Here is a 23061-nt window from a genome sequence, read left to right on the forward strand (position 1 = left end):
TTTATAAACAGTTAAAAGGCAGTCAAGGATTATGATTCCACTTCCTTTATCGCCCGTTTCTTCGCGACTTTGATGATCCGCTTTAATTCGAGAATAGTTCGTTTAATGTGATCCAGCTGTTGCTCGACGTCCTCCTTGCCCACGCTAACAGGTATACCCTTTCTCTTGCAGATCTGTTGGTACAGATTCCAGCAACACGTTTTTACCTGCGTGTGCTTCAAATTTTTCTCCGCGGCGCTTGCTTTTATTTTCGACACGATCGTTTCCCATTTCAGAGCTTTCGCTTCTGCTCTGTCCTGCCTCCCCTGCAGTTTCGCCAATTTAGTGTTCAGTCCCATAAACTTTTGAGTCTTTATGTCAGTCATTTGATACTGTAACAAAATGGAGATTCGCTCTTTTCACAGCTGTAATTACAAACGCGACGGTAATAAATTTTATACTGAAAGAAAGCGTTTACTATTTCCGTTCCCGTCTCCTCCAATGCTTGAAGGTTCTTATCTTGGTGCTCGGACAATATCAATCTTGCCTCGATTAAAGTTTCGTAACGATTAAAGATCTCATTGATCGATTGAAACTCTCCTGTCTCGAGGATCACTCTCTCTAAATAATTCTGATACTTTTTATGTTTTTCTACGTATTCCTTCATTTTTTCTCGTACGTTTATCAAGTGACTCAGCTTTTTGGTCAAGTCTTCGATCTAAAAACCGTGTCCTTCGTTAAGTAAATAGAATTATACTGTTTCCTCTTCCCGTTCGACTTTTATTAACTCTATTTTAATATTTTACTTCTTCCTGTCGTCCTCGTTGACGCTCGCGTTCTTCTTTAATTCTAATTTCCGCCCGATCCCGTTTTTCCTGATTCTCCCTGACAAATCTATTGAATTTTATAAACGACTCTCGAAAAATTAATTCCCGTTGCCTCATCTCTTCCCACTGTTCGTCCATGTATTCCCGCTTTTCCTCTTGTTCGGCCCATTTCGCGCGCAATACCTCTTTGATCTTTTCTAATTCGGAATGTGCCCTCACTACTTTCGATGCCGGAAAATTTCTTGGTTTATCCCATTCAGGATACTTTCTAACGCATCAAAAAACATACAATTCTCCTTATTCGAAAGAAACATACTTCTACTTGTTACCGAATGCAAAATAAAAGAATACATAAAGTACATATAACGTATCATGCATCGACCGTAAAAAATTATTTGCATTGATGTGGGACGTTACTTAATATTCCGGTCTTCTTGCTTAGACAAAAAGAACTCCGTGACCGCTTTCTGTCGGTCTGTCATAATGACAGCACGCCGTACGAAATTCTTTACTCCTTCCTGTTTCGATGCCATTTTTAATTTTTGTGAACTCGATGCTGAAGGATTTGAATATTTCTATATAGTACGGAGTGAATTTTTAATAGAGCACAAAACGACGCTAGTTAATTATGCACTCATTGATCAAACAATTTGAAATACAGGTTTGTTTTCTTACTGTTAAAAAGTCCCCAGACGCGATAGAATGTCCTAACAAATTCAAACACGACAATTATAGAGGGCGGGTAAATATACCTAGAAAAATTGTATCTAAAATAATTAATCGCATTTTATTTATTTTACATTTTTACAAGAAGGCATTAACAACAATAGGAAAAATTAGCGTACGCCATAAGAAATGAGACGATAAATATACATTTTTTTCGAATGTCAATTGTATAATTTGCAAGAATTACGAGTGAACTTCTTGCCCAAGTAATGAGAGTTGCTTGAGCAGTTGTTTTGCATTAATAAACGTTGTTGAACCATATGTGATTCGTTTGTAAACCCCTGCCCCACTTTTCTGTTTCACATAATCCATTAGATTTTGGTATTCTATATAATTTCCGCCGCCAACGATAAAAACAATTACATCTTGGAATGTCGGTCGATTCTTTGGCATTACTTCCGTTTGTTTCCGCTGTTTTGGATCTAGGTAACAATAATCATCTGTTTGCGATGATTGTCGAGATTCCATTAATTCATCAACTATTTTTGTAACAGGTAAATTATGTTTCTTAACAACTAAATTCTTAACTCCCTCCATTACAAAAGATGATCCCTGATTCATAAGCTTTGAAAACATACTAACTGTTTTAGTTCCACCACCTTCATAACTATTTTGGATCTCTGCTATTCTAGTATAACTTTTCAATCTTTTTGTATATATTAAGGGATTTAAGTCACATCCAGCAGTAGTCAATGCTGCTTCAAGCTGATTATAGTCAGCATCTGACATGTTTGTACAAATATAATATATAATAGCAAGACGTAATTTATCTTCAGGAGTACCACAATCTGGATCACTTATTGTTTCAAGTACACTTCTATCCAATGTTTGCTTACTCATGATTTTTTCTTCCAATTCAAAGAATGTATCCAGTCTTCGAGATTTTATAAAATTTAAAATACCTGTTGCAATTGATGTATGCATGTCAATTAAGCGTTTCATTTCCATGAGTTGTGGTAGAGAATTTACAGCACTTGTCAAACGTGCTGTATTACTAGACACCATTGATATTGCTACTTCACTCTCATTGTCAATACCCATTGTAGATTTAAGTTTCTTAACATCCTCTTCAAAAGTACGGTATTGTTCTAATTCTTCCTGTATGGCTTCTGCTACTCTAGGAAATGGGCTACCTTTATGTTGGTACCAAAATCTGTCTCTATTATCTAGTTCATAGGCTCTAGTTTTTGAACGTGTTCCACCTGCAGGAGATCTTCCTACATTTTCCTCTACAACTAATCTGTTTAATGCCATTTCCAATACATCGTGTGCCAGTGCTTGATAGGTCCATGTATGATGTAAGGGTGTAGCCATGTCTACATTACGATCTAATATGATGAGAAGTGGCCTTTGAAAACTATAGTGACCAGTTGTTTTACTTTCAAATAAATTATTCCTTGGGTCCCAAACATTTTCTTTTAACTTTTTATGCACCATTTTAGCAACCATTTCTGCAGCATTGCCTCTTGGACACCTGATAATTGGAACAGTTCCCAATGTGACAAACACAGAGAATAGACAATCAACTATAATTTCCATTACAGATTCCATTTCAGTGTCCTTTATTTCACCACGATTAATAGCATGATATGATATGACATCGCTATTTTGATGTCTGAGAATGAATAGATCATCCTCTAGTGATATAAAATTTAAATATTGATCAAATACTTTATGGATACTTGACACTACACCTCCAAGTAATGCTGCAGCTGCTAAATCTTCCATTTTTTGTCTAGATATTGGTGATATAAAGTTTAAATGATATATATCATATAAACCATTTTGTAAATCTTGACCGATCCTACCAAGATTTTCATCTGTTGGGGCACAAAAGTAAATAGCTGGCACTTCAGGAATAGAATCTCTGTCGGAATGTAATTGCATATGGAGTGTAATACCAAGCTCCCTGAGTTCCTTCACAGATATTAAAGGTGAAATGATGTCTTGACCAAGTCTATCATAAATTAAAAGCTTCCATGTCGGTATTGCTTCCTCTAATCTTTGTTCAGGTTGATTTAAGTTTAACATCTGTTTTAAAGCACTTATTTGCCTGTCACGAAGGCTCATCATGGTTAATTACTTTGTAACTATCACCTTTCAAAAAATAGTTTCTTACTGTTACAGATATTTTGATGCTCGTGGGTACAAACTTTTAGAAAGTTAATGTATAATTTCAAGAATACGTAAAGAAACAAAACGTTGAAAACACCATATTCCAAATAAATATGTCAACATTCGACTATTAACTCTGAATTGTCAAAAATACCCACGTAGCATAAAAGACTACTAGAAACTAGAACGTAATATTTGCAATATAGGGCACATCAATAGTCGTTCAATGTGACGCAAAATCTCTAGATTATTACTATTAATTTTTTATAATGTAATTGAAAACGTTACATTTATAGTAACTTCGGAATATATAGAATTTTATATTGCAATGCTATGTAAAATTAAAATATATGTAGGAATATGTGCAATTTAATACCATTCGAAATGGTTTTTATAGTACTTATTGGTAGCATTGGCCGGCAGCAAAATGGCGTCTTCGTTTTGCTGGGAAAGTAAAATTAAAGAGAAGTTTGATGTTAACTTTAGGCTATCGCGCGTGACATGTAAATAATAAACGAGATTTCGTTTATATAATATTAAAAGAACTATTCTGACCTTTATAAAACAACATATTTCGAATATTCGATGAGTTTTCGGTGATACGTTTCTGACAGCGTGTCCGCAATGGCCGATGACTCTACTTCTCTGCCTAAAAGGCGTCAATTGGTAAACAAACCAAACATAACTTTACGATTTAACATTAACCTCAATCGTTTTATGTAATGTTTTCGTGAAATTTTAACAAATATCTTATATTTGTTGAAAATTTGATTATAGCGGGAAAGAACTAGAAAGTTGTATACAGATGACTGGACCATAGGCGATGAGGAAATCGAGGGTCGCAGAACTTTTCAACTCGATGAAAAGATTGAATGTGAAAGATACAATCTTAATAATTTCACCGGATTATTCCGTGAAATGATTGGTTCTGAACTAAACCTAGCTTACCTGCAAAAGCATGGTCTCAGCATACCATTACTTTTCAGAGATAAATCTGGACTAGGATTACGGGTTCCTAGTTCAAATTTCTCTGTCAATGATGTGAGGACATGTGTTGGTATGTTTAAAGTATAATTCATAATAATAGTTTGAATCCAGATCTATAATTTATTATATTATATCTAGAATAATATTTATTATCTGTTCACTAGGTTCTAAAAGAGTATTAGATGTAATGGATGTTAACACACAAAAGAATGAAGATATGACAATGAAAGAATGGCAAAAGTATTATGAAGACCCTAATAAGGAACGATTATTAAATGTAATATCTTTAGAATTTAGCCATACCAAATTAGAAAATTATGTACAATCACCTGCATTGGTAAGACAAATTGACTGGGTTGATGTTGTGTGGCCAAGACATTTGAAAGAAGCACAAGTGGAATCTACAAATCTTTTAGAAGACATGATGTATCCAAAAGTGCAAAAGTACTGTTTGATGTCTGTAAAAGGTTGTTACACGGACTTTCATGTTGACTTTGGTGGAACTAGTGTTTGGTATCATATCTTAAGAGGTGGAAAAATATTTTGGCTTATTCCACCTACCGATAAAAACTTAGCTCTTTACCAAGAATGGGTATTGAGTGGCAAACAGTCAGATGTGTTCTTTGGAGACATGGTAAATAGATGCGGCAGGATAAGTCTGACGGCTGGCATGACATTGTTTATCCCAACTGGTTGGATTCATGCTGTTTATACACCTCAAGATTCTTTAGTTTTTGGTGGAAATTTTTTACACAGTTTTGGTATCGAAAAGCAGTTAAAAGTTGCACAAGTAGAAGAACACACTAAAGTTCCACAAAAATTCAGATATCCATTTTTCACTGAAATGTTATGGTATGATTATAAAATTACTTAAGCAAACAAATTTTTTCCCAAAATTGAACGTGTATCAATTTTTGTGTGTTTATTGTAGGTATGTTTTGGAGAGGTATGTACATGTTCTCTTAGACAGAAGTCATTTGGACATTACCGAATCACAACGTCAACATTTAGTTCCACAACACAATCAACACATGCACTTAACACCATTTGAATTACACGGTTTAAAAGCAATAGTTATGTATTTACATTTGCTACCTTCTACTAAGAAGAATGTGCCTGAACTGATCCGCGATCCTGTTGCCTTAATTCACGATGTTCGATGTCTAGTTGAACAACATAGACATGATAATCCAGAAGCAGCTGTAACAGGAAATCCTGTTTTGCCACCTCCGCCTGCATTGACAATTGCAGAAAGGGTAAGCAATGCTTACATGTTTATTGAAAAAGTCTATTGCTTCTTCAATTTTCACATGTATCTTGTTGCATTACGTAACAGGAGCGCTTGAGAGTAACTAAGAAAAGTTTTGCAAAGATACAGAGGCATCACTCACAGGAAAAATCCGAAAGAGCTTTCCCGCGGCGAAGGCGTACTAGGTGTAAAAAGTGTGAAGCATGTACACGAACTGACTGCGGGGAATGTATGTATTGCCAAGATATGGTGAAATTTGGTGGAAGTGGTCGCGCCAAACAAACGTGCTTAATGAGACAATGTTTGAGGCCTATGCTCCCAGTTACAGCAGCTTGTAAAGTTTGTCGATTGGATGGCTGGGGACAGCCACCTGCGCCTTTGATGGGTATTTACACTATCAGCGTATCATTAATCTGTTATTAAAATAATAAATAAAAGCACTTCAATTCTCAATGTTTAATACAGGCAAGCCAACACCGACAGCTCCGTCAAGTTTAGTAGAATGTTCGATATGCTTTGACATTGTTCATCCTGAGTGCATAGGATTGAGTCATCAAAGTATAACCGTTAGCGATGATTTACCAAACAGTTGGGAGTGTCCTGAATGTTGTGAAAGTGGTCGAAATCTAGACTGCAGACCACGTCAACCTAAGGCTCGTGCTCGGAAACTTTCTGTATCTAGTGCAGCTTCGTCAGCACCGACAACAGATTCCGAACGAGCTACTACACCAAGTAAACGTTCAAGATCCGATCCCAGCGATGTAAGTCCCCAAATGGAATCTGAAACGGTCTAAGAATACGAAATATTCATGGTTTCTATACAAAAAAATTCCAGGCATGGAATGACAGAGAACCGGCTGAGGGTGAACAGCGAACAGCTTTACGTACGCAATTAGCTGTACAATTAACTGGTTCAAGTAGTAAATCATTGAAGAGGCCCCACGTGGTAGTTAGGCCTGTTCCACTTCCGCCTGTTCAAAGACCAGGGCCCGATTTTAATGGACAATCTTTAGCGTATGACAAAACAGCATTACTTGCTATTTTTAGATTTTTAAATGCAAAGGACCTGGCGAATTGTGCCTTGGTTTGCCGTACATGGGCCAGATATAGTATAGATCCTAGTTTGTGGAGAAAATTGAACATGTCTCATTCTCACCTAACAGCTTTACATTTAACTGGTATTATACGCCGCCAACCGGAACATCTGTCCCTTGATTGGACAAATGTCACTAAAAGACAATTAGCCTGGCTGTTATGTAGATTACCGCAACTAAGAACGTTATCTGTACAAGGTTGTACGTGGGCTGGAGTCTGTGCTTTAAGAACTTGTACTTGCCCGCCACTTATTACCTTAGATTTTAGTCATATATCTGGACTGAATGATTCAAATTTAAGAGAAGTCCTCAGTCCGCCTACAGATTCGAGACCAGGTTTAATCGATAAAACTTCGAGATTAAAACATCTTAAGAACTTGTCTTTGGCTGGATGCGATATCACTGATATAGCTTTGAGATACATAGTTCAACATTTACCCTATCTCGAAACATTGGATCTCTCGTCTTGCGGCAGGGTTACAGACGCTGGTGTCGCTCAATTAGCAACTCCGTCAGCGCAAACAGTAACAAACCTGACATCACTGAATTTGTCGAATTGTAGACTACTCACAGAGACAACGTTAGATCATTTGGTGAGATGTAAAGTGCTTAAACGTTTGGACTTAAGACACACGACTCAAGTTTCAACGCAGTCTGTAATTAAGTTCGCTGCGAAAAGTATTCATAATTTGCATGTAACGGACGTTAAGTTGGTGGAAGAAAAAAAGTTCAAAGCAGAAGTTAAAGTTACATGAAATAATATATCTGGCCGCCATGAACATTTTCTCAAGTACAATTCGGTCACATTATAGAAGCACGAAAAAACGATAAACGATTAGACAACGCCGAATATCGATTAGCAATTATTTATTATCGTAAAAATGCATCAGCACCGTATTGCGTCGTCATAATGTAAGGAAATGGACCTGACTAGTGTAGGATTTCTATTTCATAATGTTCAGTTTTACCGATATCACCGTGCAATCTGGGCAGTAACTACATGTAAATGATTTGAAATGACCAAGGAATGTTTTATTTTCTTTGCTTGAATTGTCATAGATGCTGTCTTCCTTTGTGCCTGGATAGCTCTGTGCATATTCCTGAGATATTTTAACGAATACAGGATATTAAATAAGTAATGCAAATTTTAAATGATACTTACGTTTGATTAATATGTCGAAGCATAGCGATTTTTAACCTGTCTAATACACACTGAGGTTATGTACAGGTTTACAAAAAAAAAATGTTGAGTTTATCGACGTTACACATTAATCGTGTAACTAAAGTCATTACTCGCTTAATATTCAGTATTCTACTAGATCGAAGACACATATGTGCATCGGTATAGAAATTTTTGCTGTCACGTTGCCAAAAAAGCGAACGTAACAGTATTTGTTTTATAATTCTATACGGGTGCAAAAACACGAATGCGGGTAAAGAGAATAAACGTTAACGTTCGTAGTCTTGCAAACAAGACTCTACGGATTAGCATATCGACGTTATTAATCGCCGATATATTACTAGAAAAAGAAAGAGAGAAGTATATTTATTTGTATGTGTGTTTGAATAAATTTCGAACGCGAGTATCACTAACTGACACGAAAGTCACAAAACTAAAGCAGCCTGTTGACCATCTAAACTCATATTCTAATTATAGAAATGAATGCGCGCAATGAAGTATATTCAACTATACCATTTCATAATATTAGATAGGTAATCAATATTACACCGATGAACATGTACATTACATAAATGTTTTAATTTTCGACCTAGAAGCTATGTTAAACTTAAAGTCACATGTTTTTATGTAAACGAATGTACATACGATTCTTTTTTTTTTTTTTTTTTTTATAAATATACCTTTTAGTTTTAATTTGTTGATGTGCATATTATGTACGTAATTTCAGAGTGATAATAATAATAGAGAGCAATAAAAGTTTAATTACCTGCACTTTGAAGCCACTGTTTTCTCACAAATTCGTTGAGCAATCAAAGTGTCGTGCGTCGATTATCGAATAATCTCTCTGGAAATGTGTCACCTAGAAGTCACATTGATTATTTGCACTAAAACTGAGCATATTTTTTCAACTTAGCTCGCAGTGCAATAATTTTATTATACTCGTTGTCGTCGAACTGTTTACCGCGAGTACATTTTTATAATTCAAGCATGTCTTAGAAACACTTAAGATACGAATAATGTTCTAAACTATGACACCACTGTATAGAATATGTAACCCACAAGAGAACAATAGTGATATTCTGATTTTCAAATATAATTTTAAATTTTAAAAACACCATTATCATCTCTACCTATTCGTTTTCGTAATGTAACTAGTTTGGGATTTATTGTTTTTTATTATCTTTTTTCTCCTTTTTTGTATTATTGTATAATAATTATTATATATTTGTATAATAGTACAAAAAAAAAATTGTTTTATAGCCATGTAATTATAAAAAAGTAGTTTGTATATCTAATGATACAGATTCATACCGAGTGAATGTAGAATGCAAGTTTCCTTTACCCTTCACCTTCGCGGTATACTTTCATTTCCCGCGCGAATGAAATGCTGAATATGTAACATTAAGCTACAAGGTTATCAATGCAATGAACAAATTACTGTTAAAATGCGTATCGTTTCCTTTTAATATGTGTGTATGTGTCATTTCAATAAAATATGTAAAGTATTAATTATACGTAGTAAAATTAACTCCCAAAATGACGTGATACGTATTTAAAAAAAATTTCTTCATTGAATTGGCAATCTAATATCAAATGAAAATGTAAAATTTGGATTAACGATTTAATTAAAACTAAAAAATTAAATATTCGTTCGGTACATTCCCCGCTAGATGGCTACACCATTTCACTATGGATTTTTTTCTTAATAATTTATCAAATGTTTCTTTCGTTCTTAGAATAAAATCTAATATATGTAACTAATAATCTGCATATTTTATTTAAATGGTCTTGATACTGAAATAATCTATTCTTTGCATTGATAGTCTATTATAAAGATGTTATCTAATATTTTAATTGTAGCAACTGAAAACGAATTGTTAGGGTCAAGGGAAAGAGGATTGAGAAATTCAAGCAAAAATTGACCCTTAATAATTCTCCCTTCGTGTGGCATGAATCCATGTTGTCAAGTATATGTAATAAATATGTATTTGCGACGCCAATGCATCGAGAACCAGTACTAGGGATTTTCTTGAGCCTCATGTGTGTAGGTAATTCTTTTTAAACCACGCTAATGGTAATAGTATTTTTTTTGCAGTCTTAATAAATATTCCTTTATATTCTTGTGTATCCTGAATGAAAAAAAGAATCATCATTGAGAAATAAAGTTTGTAAATTCTGAAAAAACCTGCTCGTCGATTGTGTTTCAATAATAAGCATGTGAGTATTGTGCCGATTTCTCGTTTGTAATAACCTATCAGAAAACTTTGTCGTCGTCTAGTAATTGTCTTTATTAAAAAATATTTTACAACGTAATAGCAAAAAAGCAATATCAATAGTCTTATATAAATACTTGTCACATCTGCAAAACACGTCGAATATGTAACGCTAGTATAGAAAATTTACACGTCCTCGTTTGTTTTTGTTTTTTCATCGATAGACACGTTTTGATGTTTCCTCCGGCTTGTTACGTACGCCGAATATTTACCATAGATACTAGAGAAAACAAACTATTGCGTATACCAATCGATACTAAACGGTGGTAGATTTATAGGTACTCTGCAGATGAATTGATCAAAAAAATTCTGTTTGAGTGTAAGATTCCCTACGAAAAGCATTTAGGTGAGTGTGCGTGTTATTAGTCTGTGGTGTCTGCTTTTTCAGACATAAAGTTTTCTATATTTTTATATGTAATACTTTATGTGCATGTATACAATTGTCCATAGTAATATTTTACTGATCCTTACATTGACTTAACCTAATTCTGCTAAGACAGAGTCAAGATCTTCTTGAAGAGAGAGACTTTCTTCTCGTTGCTTTCCTAAATCATCTTTCAGTCTATCAACTTGTGCTTTAAGTAAATAGTTACCCTTCTTTAAAGCAGCTAAACGTCCTTCGTGTTTTTTGGCTTGTTTCTGTGAAAATAAAATTTCAAATAAAAGATTCTTATATACTTAATCGAATCCTTACCTGTAAAGAGTTTCTTTGACCCTCCAACGAGTTATCTTCGTCTTCTGTCTCTGATTCTTCGTCTTCTTCAGATTCCTCGGATTCAGAATCTTCGGATTCTGTTTCTTCTTCATCCTCTTCTTCTTCATCTTTCTCATCGTCGTCGTTTTCTGACATTAACTTTGCCATTTTGTCAACTTCTTTTTGTAGGTGCTTAAATTTCTTTTTCTCCTCTTTCAATAATTTTTGTTGCTGTTTAATTTGATCTTTCAACGCGTGTCTCTCTTTCCTAGCATTCCCTGCTTTATCTCTGTTTAATCAAAATATGAAGTTCCATTATGCTTGTACCTAGTCAGATTGGAAATCTGCATTAATTAATACTCACTTGCAATTTCTGATTTTCGTCGTCAAAAGTTTGATTTCTCTCTGCAATCGTTTTTCTGTTGCAGCCTTTGGATCTTTCTCTTCGTCGTCTTCTTCTTCCTCCGTGGTTTCGTCCTCTTCGTCGTCGTCTTCGCTTTCGCTGGGCTCTCTCTTATCTATGCTTTTCTGTGAAGCTATTTTTGCTACATCCTTAGCGCTTGGACAACCGGCTAGTGCCATTCCTGAAACATTGTACCAAGTCGCCTCGTCGCTATCGTCTGCTAGCTCTATTACCGGTTCAGCCTCAAGCTCTTGCTCTGACCAGAAAAGCGGAGAATAAAGCGACATTAGCATAAGCACAAGCAACTTAACATCATGAACGAATGATACATCAAAGTGTAGATTAAATGCAGTGTTAAAAGATTAATAGCCGCTATGCAAACAATAATCGCCAGCTTAAATTTCTTTGTTATTTACATGTGTAAAATACGAATAATCGTTAGATAGCGGCAATCTAAAATTGCCCTTACCGGCTTTCATGCGCCTCTCTAAAGCGGTGTACATTCTCTTCATCTCCTCCAGTTCATTCTTCATCTTGTCTCTTTCCTCCGCCACGGTGATGTATTCTTTCTCGAGCCTCTCTGCATCTTTCCTGGCTTGTAGAGCCGTTTGTTTCAACGATTCCGTCAGTTTCTCGTCGTGTTTACTGTGGCCCACGGCGTTCTTCTTAGATTTCTCCCGGTCGACCTCGGCCTCGAGATTTAAAATCCTTTGCTGCGTAAGATATTCCAGAAAATTACATCGGTCAGATCTACACCTACCGAACTTAGAAAGGATCGAAAAGAATGGTTTACTTGTAATCTCTTGTTTTCCCTTTCCAAAGCTTCCTTATTTCTAAGTTCCAGAGCAAGCATTTGCTTGGTACTTTGCAAGTCGTCCCTTACTGCATCAATGTCGTCCATGTCGTCCGAAATCGAATCATCGGTGGGTTCGTCAGCCTTCTGCATTTGCTCCTCTATCGTCATTTGCCTCCGGAATTTCCTCAAACCCTCTAACATAGGTTTCGACCTGTCGTTGGTCTGCACCCTTTTCAGCGCTACACCCTGCTGGATCTGCTTCAGCAATTGGTTATGCATGTTCGACTTTTCGGATTCGAACACAAACTGTGTCTTCCCTAATCAAAAAGATCCAATCAGTACAACCGATAGAACCGATCGTCCTTAATCTCACCGAAGCTTCCAATTCGCCTTAGATCGATTCGCGCATTGTAACATATTCGTAATACGTTCGAAAATTTATTTACGCTTTCGGGATGACTGGGAACTGGGGTGTAGGAGGACTCGGGGTAGGGAAGAGGGGGGGTTGTCGATAAAACCCACTGAACACGAAGACAATAGTTAATTCAACGATAATAATATTATTTAGTAACAAGACGAACGGGAGAGGGGGAGGGGGTGCAGAACAATAACAACGACTACGTGTACTACAAACAGATCATATCACAGTCCGGGAACAAAAGCTGATTGAATCGAGAGACTCGTTAACAATTTAATTGATTACACTTGTCGATATACGCGGCCCTTTAGATCGACATTCGCAGGCGTTTGGGGTAGGGGGTTACACACAAGGGTTGGGGGTTGAGCGGGAAACAACAGCACAAAGGGTCTAGCGGTGACTAATCGACCAACACGGTGAAACCCGGTTCCTCCTAAGAGAATCGCCCGAGGGGGATCTGAGCAGAATCGAAGTTCGATCGACGATCACCTGCTGGATCAGCTGTGACCACCTTGTTCACCCTCTCGATCAGGGGCGCGCTCCTGTCGTTGCATTGGACGTGCCTCAAGGTCCTTCCGCTTTCTACCTCCTTCATCATGCTCGCCCAGTCGGGACGTTTACGCGGCCTCGACTTCAGCATCTCCAGTTTCTGGTGTTGCGTCTTGCTCAGGGGCGGAAGGTCCTTCAGGATCGTTCTGGCCGGAGGCGGAGGCGGTGGTCTCGGCGGCGGCGGTGGCGGGATCGCTGCCCTCGACGAGCTCTTCGACAACGTCGGTGCGCCTATTTATAAGAGAATCTTATTTTTACCGTGGCGAAGTGAGCCGTGGATTTTTCTTGTGTCGCGTGTTTTGGTAGGAAAAACCGTTTCCGTAGGGGTAAGTACGTTGCCTCGAACGCGTAGCATTTTAACGATCGTTCGAACGAAGGGATCAAACGTGATAATACAGACCGTATTCGTTACGCACGTGTTTCTGAGATGGATTTTTGCTTTTTAGGATGACCACGGAGCACGCGAGGAACTTTGAAACGAATTGAAAAGGAGAGGATCTTGTCTAGAGGAGCGGTGTTCATGCTGTTACCTGTGGTGCTCTCGCTCTTGGAGAGAGGTATAGTGTCACCCCGTGATCGAGACCTCTCGATTCGAACTTGTCGTTCGAGCTGTGGCCTCGAATTTGGCTCTTGTCGTCCATTCTCGCGGATCTTCGTCGGCGCCGGTTTACTGCTCGTATTTTTCTCGCTTTTCGGCTGCGCCGGTTGACTGCTCGTATTTTTCTCGCTTTTCAGCTGCGCCGGCTGACCGCTCGTATTTTTCTCGCTTTTCGGCTGCGACGGGATTATTGTGATTTTACTCTGTTTCCGCGGCTGCACGTCCGCCGCGGGCTGCTTCAGTTCCGGTTTCGCTACACTCTATAAATTGAGAAACGTTGCGATTAGAGCAAACACGCCAACTTTTGTTATCTGTTACGCTTTTCCACGCACTATTTTTAACGCAAATAAGCACACTTTTTACGGCACTCTACTGTAATTGTAAAATCGCGCCTTAAGCAGCATTTTGTTCTAAAGCAAATTCTTTTAAAAAATTCTACTTTATCGTAATTTTTGCGTTTCATTCCGTCGATATCGAAGAACTTAGAGATTTTGTTCGTTGTACCAGCAACATTTGCGCGTCAATCGTTATTTATCAGCGTATTCAATTCGTCTCGCACAACCACCTCATTGTTCGCGATTGGAAATTTACTTCTGCAACGTAGTGTCTCGGATCTGTCCGTTACGACTGCCTGCGAGACACGTTGATTTGCAACAAAAGAATAGCGGCTCGCGGTGTATCGTGAAAGGTGGTTGCGTTAAAAAATAGAAAAGGAAAAAGAGCGTACTACCCCCACCCACTGTTCTTCCTAAAGAAAGAAAGTCTCGAGAATTCTCTTGGCAAGTATCGAAGTTCGTTCGGTTGTCTTTAAATAATCCGAATCACCACTTCCCTCTCGATCGTTTCTGCGTTAGAAATTTCAATCTCTCTCTCGATCGAATGGATTTCTTCGATCGTGCATCGACGTTCCTTCGTCGAATATGTCGCGGCGAACTATCGCGCGAACGGAAGTCGCGATGCGTCTGGGTGCGTGACCGGTGGTCAATGGGACGCAAAAATAGAAAGATTCTACGCGTGAAACTTGTAAAATCGTCGCAACTTAACGGTGCGTTAGCGCGAAAGCGTGATATAAACTCGTTAAGAAACTGGCGGAAGACGTAGCTGGCAAGACATTTGAAATAGAAACGCGTGTTCTTTAAATAATCGTGACCCAGAGGCTTATATGCGAGGACCCGCGAGAGGCTAGCCTTCTCGCTGATCTCTCATATCGAGAAAGGCAAATTGATCTAACTCTTTTCCGCCACGTATATGCTCATATAACAAATATCTATCGGGATCAATAATGTTTAAACACTTTCTCAAGTCTAATTCATTGACTTTTAATCTCATCAGTCCTGTGGTAATTACATTTTTAAGCTTGAGGCTAGTTAAACACTGTTGTACTGTAATTCAACAAGTTCAGCAACTGTTAACCATATAAAAGAATAACTTTCATGCTTGTACTTGCGACGAAAGAAGTTTCGAGCGTAATATGTTAGAAGACGTTTTTCGACGTAAACGAATAACCCGATATTTTTGGAACTTTCTCGAATCTTACGTTTGTTGGAAAACTTTCAACCATAAATTCGACGCTGGTACCGCGATGCGTTAAATTCGATTTGCGCGCAGATCATGTAAATCTCGATCAGACTTGTCGATGATCTAATGGCGCGCGCGACAATTGTAAACAATATCGTGACGTTGAGAGATACACGTCGTGGCCACGTGCCTTCGAAATTTCGTGCATCACGTTTTTCTACAAAACAGAGATATCCGTTAGCCTTTGGTAATTTCGCCTGGCTCCGTGCCAGAATATCGGAAGTATGCGTTTCGAGATCGGTATGCGTGGTAAAATATACAAATAAACAGAGGGCACCAGAATCCTAACGAATCGGACGAACGGTCGAACTAATTCTAAAAAAAACAAATCGAGATCACGAACTGTGGATAGAGTCGTAAATCAATGTAACCGGTCCTCGTTAATTCGGTAAATGCGGTTAATTCGTTCCAAAGCTCTCCGCCTAAGTTGAATCGTATAAGAACGGATGTGCTGCAGGGAGAATGGAAACGAGACGTGGACAGAGTTGATTAATTAAGGCTTAGTCGCGAGCATTACCAAGACCGACTAAAATATCTGACCCAGTACTGTCTTCCTGTAATACCTTTGGTACACGATCTTAGTTTCAAAGTTTCATATAGAAAGAAAAAAATAATTTAACGCGTAGATTTGCGAGATTTGTACAAGGACTTAAGTATGGGCACAACCATCCGCTAATTCGCGTAACTCGAGAACCTCCGTGTTTTTCGGTCCTCCGGGGAACCGTGAATCGGTAAAAACGTTTCGGATGCAACGCCCTTGTAAATCGTCGAAACGTTTGTAACGCAAACTTGCTACTTGACACCCACCCGGGCTATTAATACCGAAGTCCGGTGACTTTGAAACCCAATATCTGAATGGTAAAAGACTGCAGAAGGCGGCGATCGCTCTTTGGTTGTTGTTTCTAACAGAACGATCGCAGAATACAAGTATGAAGTCATTCGCGATTAAGCTAGAATAATTTTTTAATAATACTGCTAGTCAAGCTCTACGTATCTACGAAGAGTCTGAACTTTATAAATATTGTCAATTATATAATAGTTAGAAATGTAGTAAACAACGTTGAAATGCAGGGTATTAAGACGTCGATGGCGATATTGAAAGAGGACGATTGAGTTTGAACTCACTTTGAGAGTGACTTGGGTGAACGCCGGTGGTTCGTCAGCTTTCGTTTTGGAGTCCCTCCTGGAATTGAGGGTCCAGGGTGCAGTAGGCATAGGTAGAGGATTGGGACCATCCTTGACCCATGGTGGCCTGAAGGTGGTCCTCTGCGGTGGTTGGCCACCGGCACCGGGCATTCTTCTTTAATCCTGTCACAGGGTTCTTCCTCTCACACTCGATTTTCGGTTCCGATCGATCCACCCTTACGACACTCCGGGGTACTGAGTTTAGGGGACCACGAGAGCCGTGTCAGACGAGTACCCTCTGTGTTCGATGCGCCACTGGTGGACTCCTGGACGACGTGAACGAAAAGGTGGGGATCGGTTTTAACGTGGGTGAGCCGCGACCCACTTCTCTCGAGACGTTCCGCACACGGGTAAATCTTCCGGATACTACTCCTCCTCGCGGTTCACTGATCCCGTTGGACCCGGGATAGAGTCGCGGGCGAACTGGCTGAGACCTATGGCTGGTCCACGAACGACTCCCGACAGTCTGCAGGAAGCGTCCAAGTGCCTAGTGGTTGAGAATTTTTGGGAGTCTGGGAAAGATTGAGACCTGGACCACACATCAGGGCCACGACTGCACCTCCCTAACCGCGCGATATTTTTGTCCACGTGACGTCACAGAGAGACGCAAGCTCGAAATAGAAGACGGTCCTCTTCTTCTAGGATGCTCTCGGTGACTCTCTCGGTTGAAACGCCTCCTCTTCTTGATCCTACGACGTATCCCGCGTCTGTTTACGATGCACCAAGTGCCGATCGATGCGAAGGTCGATCGATCTTCAGGGTCGTTCCAACCGTCGGTCCTCCAAATTTTTCGCCGCCTAGTGCCACTCGAGCATCTCAATCGAGCACGAGTACTTTTCGAAAGCAAAAGTACTTGTTACAATTTATAGAAGCGTATCGAATTTTAACAAGCCGTGAGAGCATGTGTACAGTAGGAATAGAATTTCTTTTAAATCAATTGTTATTGCGTTGATCGAATTATGTAACAAAGAATAACTCGACCATGGCCCTTTGTCGTTTACGAGAACAAAGAGCCATCGTCGTTCTTCGTTAATAAATCGTAATGAATCCGTTGGATGTTTTTTTTAATCATTTTATCCTGTTCGTTTCCCCCGTTAGAATCCAACTGTTTCTAAGAGATCATCAGCGAGACTTGTCCTGTTAAAGGGTAAGCAGATTTCGTGAGAAGCAATACCAATTGGCCGCGCAGAAACAAAACGAGGCGTTCCGGAAGTACGACTACTACCAGCAGACCGCCAAGTACTTCGAGCGGGCGTGCAGAGTCGCCAAGCAATACGATTCCTGGAACTACAATAGCCTCGATCCGAAAGGCGAGTTCGAGAAGGCTAAAAAGACCGAGAAGCTCCTCACGAGAAGAAACAAATTGCGTAACCTGCTGAAGGAAGAGGAAGAGACTTACAGAAGGGAATTAGAGGAGCGAAAGAGGTTGACCAGGCCGCAGGAGACGTCGTTGGAGCAACTGAGGGAGAAACTCAAGCAGAAGAGGGCGGAACAGAGTCTCTACTACCCGAAAACCTGCCGGCGATTTCAATCCTACTTCGTTTGTCCCACGGATTCCAGCAGTCCGCGTTGGAGCACCCTCAGGGGCACTAATCTTCAATACTCGACGAATTCTAATCGCAGAAGCTACAAGATGAGCGAGCACGAGCACAGTTCCAAGGAGCAGGGCGAACGAGACGCTCACCAGGAAACCACGCAATCGCCGTCGTCTCAGTATATCGACGATTTCGCGTTACCTAATCCAAAGTTCTCCGCGCGATACGCTCGCAAGAGTTTAGAGAACACGAACGTGAGGACCGACGATTTCGACGACTACGTGCCGGACAACAGGCCACCGAGCAGAAGTTCCACCGGTTCGCCCGGTATAAGGTACGCTTCCCTGAATCACGAGGTTCCCATTTACGAGAATAGCAAAGAGAACGGGAAAGGGGATCCGCATTTGAACAGCCACCAGGAAGTCAGGGCGGCCGGATTGCAATCCGGCGGCTCGAAGCACATCGTTATTCCGCGGAGGGGCAGCATAGGCCAGAGAAACGGAAGGGACGAGTATTTAGAGAAGTCGGCGCCCGAATGGTCGCAGAAGAACTCCGAGGTTCCCCAAACGGAAGAGTCGGCGGCTGACTGCGTCCAACGGGAGAAGGACGAGGTGGACAGGCACAACGCCATGGTGGAGTGCCAGAACGCGAAGGATACGAAGAAGAAGGACAATCGGCAGTTCGAGGTCGAGAAAAGCATGCCCTGGCTGCGGATGGATCCTGGCGACAAGAACCTCTCGAAGCAGATGTTTATGTACTTGACTCACAGCGAGCTCAAGGCCAAGATCGAGGACCTCGCGAAGAGGGAACAGCACGCGTGCAACAAACACTGCTGGGACGAGGCCCTGCGTCTCAGGGACATGAGGAACAGAGTGGAGCTAATACGCGAGAAGCAGCTCTACAATATAGAGAATCTCGACCTCGACGAGGAGGTGAAGAAGCTGGGATTGCATAATATCGGCAAGAGGGAGGCGGAGCTTGCCGAACGCGAGAGCATCTGCACAGACACCACCATGTACAGGTAAGCTTTGCACTCATAAAATGGTTGCTTATTTTTCTGAGTTTCAAATCGATGTAACTTTCTTGAAATGTCTTCAATTTCAACGCATTCACTGTCCGGTCTCCCAACGGCGTATTCAAAAGCATGGTGAACGTGTTAAATATGACCATTTGGTTAAAAGAAACGTACGTATGTATATTTTTGTGGCTTACCATCGGAAGGTATTTCCTCTCAAGACACCTTCGACCGCGTCCTACCGTGTCGACGTCGAGGTCCAATGTACAAAAATACTCCCAATCCCGATACTTTAGTTATGTTTTATAATTTTAACATCATACGTTACGTGTGATCTAATCGAACCGCTAGATCATCGATCGTGTCGCTTCGTTTTAACGTCGATCCGATTCGTCATGATCTCGGCACGTGACCGTGATCAATGTTAAGGGTCTAGGACGACGAATGGCACCTCCTGCTTCTCAAATTAGTCAAACTCCGTCGATGTTGCAACCGAAAACCGTGAGTCATTCACGTCTCAACGGCGGAGGTTGCTCGCTACACGCATCGTGCATTTCGTAAATGCGTGCCAACACGTTCGTCATCCTATACGTCCCACATTCGTACCTCGATAGATCGTAAATAGGATGACAATCTGCAATTGGATCCTCCGACGCGTTCGGAAAAATTAATATTTGGCGACAGACGCCTCTGGATCGCTATTAGCCCGAACGATCTAGAAAATTTCTATTTATGATTCCCGCGTTCAGCGGACCAAGCTTTAACGCGTTGGCTGCCGTGGTGGTCGCTGATGACCGATACTTTGAACTTACGTGTTGCAACATTGTTTACCGCGGAAGAACCGTGATACTTATAAAGTGTAACCCTACTTCAAATAGGAGCCATCGAATATATGATCCGAGCAAATGTCGAGGACGTTTCTTTAGTCATGGAGAACTGGCAGTCAATATGTTAAATAAATAAAAACAGAGGTAAACTGTTAGATCAGCGATTGCTATTGTTGGCTCAGGGAGAATAGACATACATTCCCGAAGGAGATTCTTAATATTAGGTTGGCAAGAATAATTTTGGTTATTTAAATAACAGTTATTTGTAAAAACACAATTTCATTGTTTAATATATTCACCGTTGTTGTCGATAACTTTCGCCCACCTGGCTGGCAACATTTCAATGCCCTTCTTGTAAAATCCTCTTTTCTTGGAGTCGAAGAAACCGGACAATACGTTATTGATATTTTCTTTGGAATTGAATATTTTTCCTTTGAGGAACTGTTGAAGCGATTGAAATAGATGGTAATCGGAAGGAGCCAAGTCCGGACTATACGGCGGATGTGGGAGAACTTCCCAAGCAAACTCTTTTAGTGCTTTCTTAGTAGCTCCTGCAACGTGCGGGGTAGCATTGTCCTGATGCAGGATGACATCTCCTCTGCTTACCAACGCAGATCGTTTAACAGCTAAAGCTTCGCGCAAACGGTGCAATTGTTGGCAGTAAATGTCAGCGGTAACTGCTTGATTCGTATCCAAAAGTTCGAAGTGAATGATTCCTACCATGTCCCACCAAACGCACAATAACACTTTTTTCGGGTGCATGTCAGCCTTGAGAGTGGGTAACAGAGTTTCTCGCGGACCGAACCATTGTTTCTTCCTGTCGACATTTTCGTACAAAACCCATTTTTCGTCCCCGGTTACGATTCGATGAAGAAACGGTTCAGCGTGATGACGCGTGAGCAACAAATTGCAGATGTTCGTTCGTCGAAGTAGATTTTCCGCGGACAACTTCTTGGACACCCAGATACTGTACTTAGAGATTTGCCCCGATGGGTGGAAACGGTTTAACATAGCAGTATGGGTTGTTTCTAGACTATTTACAAATTTCTCTAGTCGATAGTCGCGGATCTGCTTCGACTGACCCTCTCAGGTGTTCATCATTGAATTCAGATGGCCTATCTGTTCTTGGACGTTCTTCAAGGTTAACATCGCTAGATACAAATTATATAGACCATTCTTGAGATTCACGAATGTTAATTACGTAATCCGTAAACTGCACAAATGTTCCGCGTTGCTTGAGTAGCGATTACGAACTAAGCCTGATTTATATATATTCACAAACGTTTGCACTATAATTTATTTTAATAATTTTTATTTTAGACATATGTGGTTGGAAAAGAGAGTCTATAGTAGTTATTAGGGATGTTGCAATCGTTTGTTTATAACGTTTTCAGTCAGGATGCAAAGGACATGTGGCAGAAGTGGGTGCACGAGGACGATAGATCCGCCATCAAGGACGCGCGAGAGCAAAGAGAAACATTTATGGACAGTTTGGAGAAAGAATGGCAGGATCTTGCCATTCGTGACAAAGAGAGGATCACTCGAACGTATCAAAACGTGATACAGGATTCCAATCTGCAAGAAGAGCATAAGCTAACTGCTGCTCTAAACGCAGCTAAAATAAAATCCTTCCCAAGTTCCTTGAAATAAGTCCTAGACTGACATCGACAAATTTATAGAGCTTGATCACATGGTGCCAAGTATAATAGCAATTTGTGATCCTACATTTTTACTTCATTACTTTTTTGGCCATCAGTATCGTATTACCATAGAGCATTGCATTTCAAGTAAATTTACCGAGACTTAACGGAGTATAGTAAGGCATAGAAGAAGAACAAATATGGTAAACGAGTAGTAACTCTTAAATATTCGTAAGGACTGAATTCCGTTTCAATGCAATCGGTACTCCGGTCTTTAACTATTAATATTATGTGATATCGAAGCCGTTCCAGATTAATCATACAACGATTATTGTACTCAATGAGTTAAATGAGTGTTTATGTATGCTTGATTCCTACACGGACTGTTTGTGTTGTGAAAGTTATAGTTAACCATGGAAATTTATTTGTAATTTGTCGTTCTCGTTTCATTATTCTAGTCGTTTTTATACCGGCAGTATTGCGATATTGTTGTTACCTATAATTAGCTTTCTCATTCACTTTTGTATTTGCAACACTTATTTAAATATGATACAAATATTTTGTAACGATATTTTGCTAATGACTACTCTACGTTGTATTATTGAACTGAAAATAAAGTATTCGCGTTTAACATACAGTTTGGATTGAATTTCTTCGATTTTTCGTTCCTTAAATTTTTTTTAATGCAAGAATATACGAACGATAAATCTGTGGTTATAACGCAAATCGGTATAAATCAGCTTACGCATGAATTCAGTTCGTAAGTATAGAATCTATGTGTTCATAAAAATTATTTTTTCCTAATCCGACAGATATCCAATATTTAATTTGCACGTATTACGTAAACTAACAGGAACCCAGAAAATTTTTATTTTAAAGATTTGTGCGAATACTTTAGTACGTAAGCTTTGTTTTATATTTTTATCGTAACGAGAATAATATATATCTTGCAAAGCGTATTTTATATAGCGTGAAACCTACAAGATTATATTTCACATTTTATTGTAATAATACATTAAATATGCATATGTATCATGTATTTCATAAAATATAAGAAAGTGCATAAAAAAGGAATGTCGTTTAAAAAATAAGTATATCTTTCCCTCTTTTCCCTTAATTCCATTTTGAATTTTTCGTCAATGTTCGTCAAATAACATCATAAAAAAATGAACTATCTATTTTATTTTACTGTGTACATTACATAATTATATTTAACTTGTATTTTGCCTTATAGCAGAAATGCGTACGTTTGAATTTGCCGCGTGTAATATTATATGCCGATAAAGAACAGGAATGCTTTCTTTACAGTTCGCGAGATGGCGCTACTAGGCTGACACGCAAAATGAAGCACAGAACCCGCGTGATCGTCGCACAATCGTGTTAGTTAATTGTT

At 39.5% G+C, this 23061-nt stretch overlaps 5 protein-coding genes across 11 annotated transcripts; 2 read left to right on the forward strand and 3 right to left on the reverse strand.

Moving 5' to 3' along the window:
• Positions 1–29: 29 nt before the first annotated feature.
• On the reverse strand, positions 30–1339 carry LOC143341369 (coiled-coil domain-containing protein 42 homolog). The gene is made up of 4 exons (XM_076764255.1): positions 1224–1339; positions 786–1074; positions 458–697; positions 30–371 (listed from the first exon to the last, which is right to left on the reverse strand). The coding sequence occupies exons 1-4, from the start codon at positions 1337–1339 to the stop codon at positions 30–32; spliced, it is 987 nt and encodes a 328-aa protein (XP_076620370.1).
• Positions 1340–1567: 228 nt separating this feature from the next.
• Positions 1568–3810, reverse strand: Slh (sec1 family domain containing Slh). The gene has a single exon (XM_076763932.1). The coding sequence runs from the start codon at positions 3603–3605 to the stop codon at positions 1716–1718; it is 1890 nt and encodes a 629-aa protein (XP_076620047.1). The 5' UTR covers positions 3606–3810; the 3' UTR covers positions 1568–1715.
• A 252-nt stretch (positions 3811–4062) lies between these two features.
• On the forward strand, positions 4063–12192 carry LOC143341384 (jmjC domain-containing histone demethylation protein 1). 2 transcript variants are annotated; one of them, XM_076764273.1, is made up of 7 exons: positions 4063–4313; positions 4425–4704; positions 4799–5486; positions 5566–5890; positions 5971–6268; positions 6349–6644; positions 6719–12192. In XM_076764273.1, the coding sequence occupies exons 1-7, from the start codon at positions 4272–4274 to the stop codon at positions 7730–7732; spliced, it is 2943 nt and encodes a 980-aa protein (XP_076620388.1). In that variant the 5' UTR covers positions 4063–4271; the 3' UTR covers positions 7733–12192. The 2 variants fall into 2 exon arrangements, with proteins under 2 accessions (XP_076620388.1, XP_076620389.1); XM_076764274.1 differs by having other exon boundaries at positions 6007–6268.
• Positions 8805–16762, reverse strand: LOC143341385 (uncharacterized). 6 transcript variants are annotated; one of them, XM_076764277.1, is made up of 9 exons: positions 16592–16762; positions 13821–14148; positions 13231–13521; positions 12321–12640; positions 11997–12240; positions 11489–11783; positions 11125–11413; positions 10902–11069; positions 8805–9016 (listed from the first exon to the last, which is right to left on the reverse strand). In XM_076764277.1, exons 1-8 carry the CDS (start codon positions 16760–16762, stop codon positions 10908–10910), a joined length of 2100 nt encoding a protein of 699 aa, XP_076620392.1. In that variant the 3' UTR covers positions 8805–9016; positions 10902–10907. The 6 variants fall into 6 exon arrangements, with proteins under 6 accessions (XP_076620392.1, XP_076620391.1, XP_076620394.1 ...); XM_076764276.1 differs by lacking the exon at positions 8805–9016 and adding an exon at positions 10428–10759; XM_076764279.1 differs by lacking the exon at positions 8805–9016 and having other exon boundaries at positions 10428–11069; positions 12411–12640.
• Positions 10240–22708, forward strand: LOC143341386 (uncharacterized). Its single transcript, XM_076764281.1, has 3 exons — positions 10240–10374; positions 17798–19207; positions 21423–22708. Coding segments are annotated over exons 1-3 (1668 nt in total). The 5' UTR covers positions 10240–10372; the 3' UTR covers positions 21679–22708.
• The last annotated feature ends 353 nt before the right edge of the window (positions 22709–23061 follow it).

This window comes from Colletes latitarsis, chromosome 4, assembly GCF_051014445.1.
Source record: "Colletes latitarsis isolate SP2378_abdomen chromosome 4, iyColLati1, whole genome shotgun sequence".
Taxonomy (NCBI): Eukaryota; Metazoa; Arthropoda; class Insecta; order Hymenoptera; family Colletidae; genus Colletes; species Colletes latitarsis.

Bases quoted from the DNA above. Each gene is read 5' to 3' on its own strand.
- LOC143341369 (XM_076764255.1), bottom strand. From the start codon at position 1,339: ATGGCATCGAAACAGGAAGGAGTAAAGAATTTCGTACGGCGTGCTGTC. The intron at 698-785 runs GTAAAATATTAA...CACGGTTTTTAG, and splicing joins AACGAGGACGACAGGAAGAA to ATCGAAGACTTGACCAAAAA. The intron at 372-457 runs GTAAACGCTTTC...ATTTTGTTACAG, and splicing joins AGGAGACGGGAACGGAAATA to TATCAAATGACTGACATAAA.
- Slh (XM_076763932.1), bottom strand. From the start codon at position 3,605: ATGATGAGCCTTCGTGACAGGCAAATAAGTGCTTTAAAACAGATGTTA.
- LOC143341384 (XM_076764273.1), top strand. From the start codon at position 4,272: ATGGCCGATGACTCTACTTCTCTGCCTAAAAGGCGTCAATTG. The intron at 6,269-6,348 runs GTATTTACACTA...TGTTTAATACAG, and splicing joins GCCACCTGCGCCTTTGATGG to GCAAGCCAACACCGACAGCT. The intron at 6,645-6,718 runs GTAAGTCCCCAA...AAAAAATTCCAG, and splicing joins CAAGATCCGATCCCAGCGAT to GCATGGAATGACAGAGAACC.
- LOC143341386 (XM_076764281.1), top strand. The intron at 19,208-21,422 runs GTAAGCTTTGCA...TAACGTTTTCAG, and splicing joins ACAGACACCACCATGTACAG to TCAGGATGCAAAGGACATGT.
- LOC143341385 (XM_076764277.1), bottom strand. From the start codon at position 16,762: ATGCCCGGTGCCGGTGGCCAACCACCGCAGAGGACCACCTTCAGGCCA. The intron at 14,149-16,591 runs GTGAGTTCAAAC...CTCAATTTATAG, and splicing joins TCACCCAAGTCACTCTCAAA to AGTGTAGCGAAACCGGAACT. The intron at 11,414-11,488 runs GTGAGTATTAAT...TTGATTAAACAG, and splicing joins ACGAAAATCAGAAATTGCAA to AGATAAAGCAGGGAATGCTA.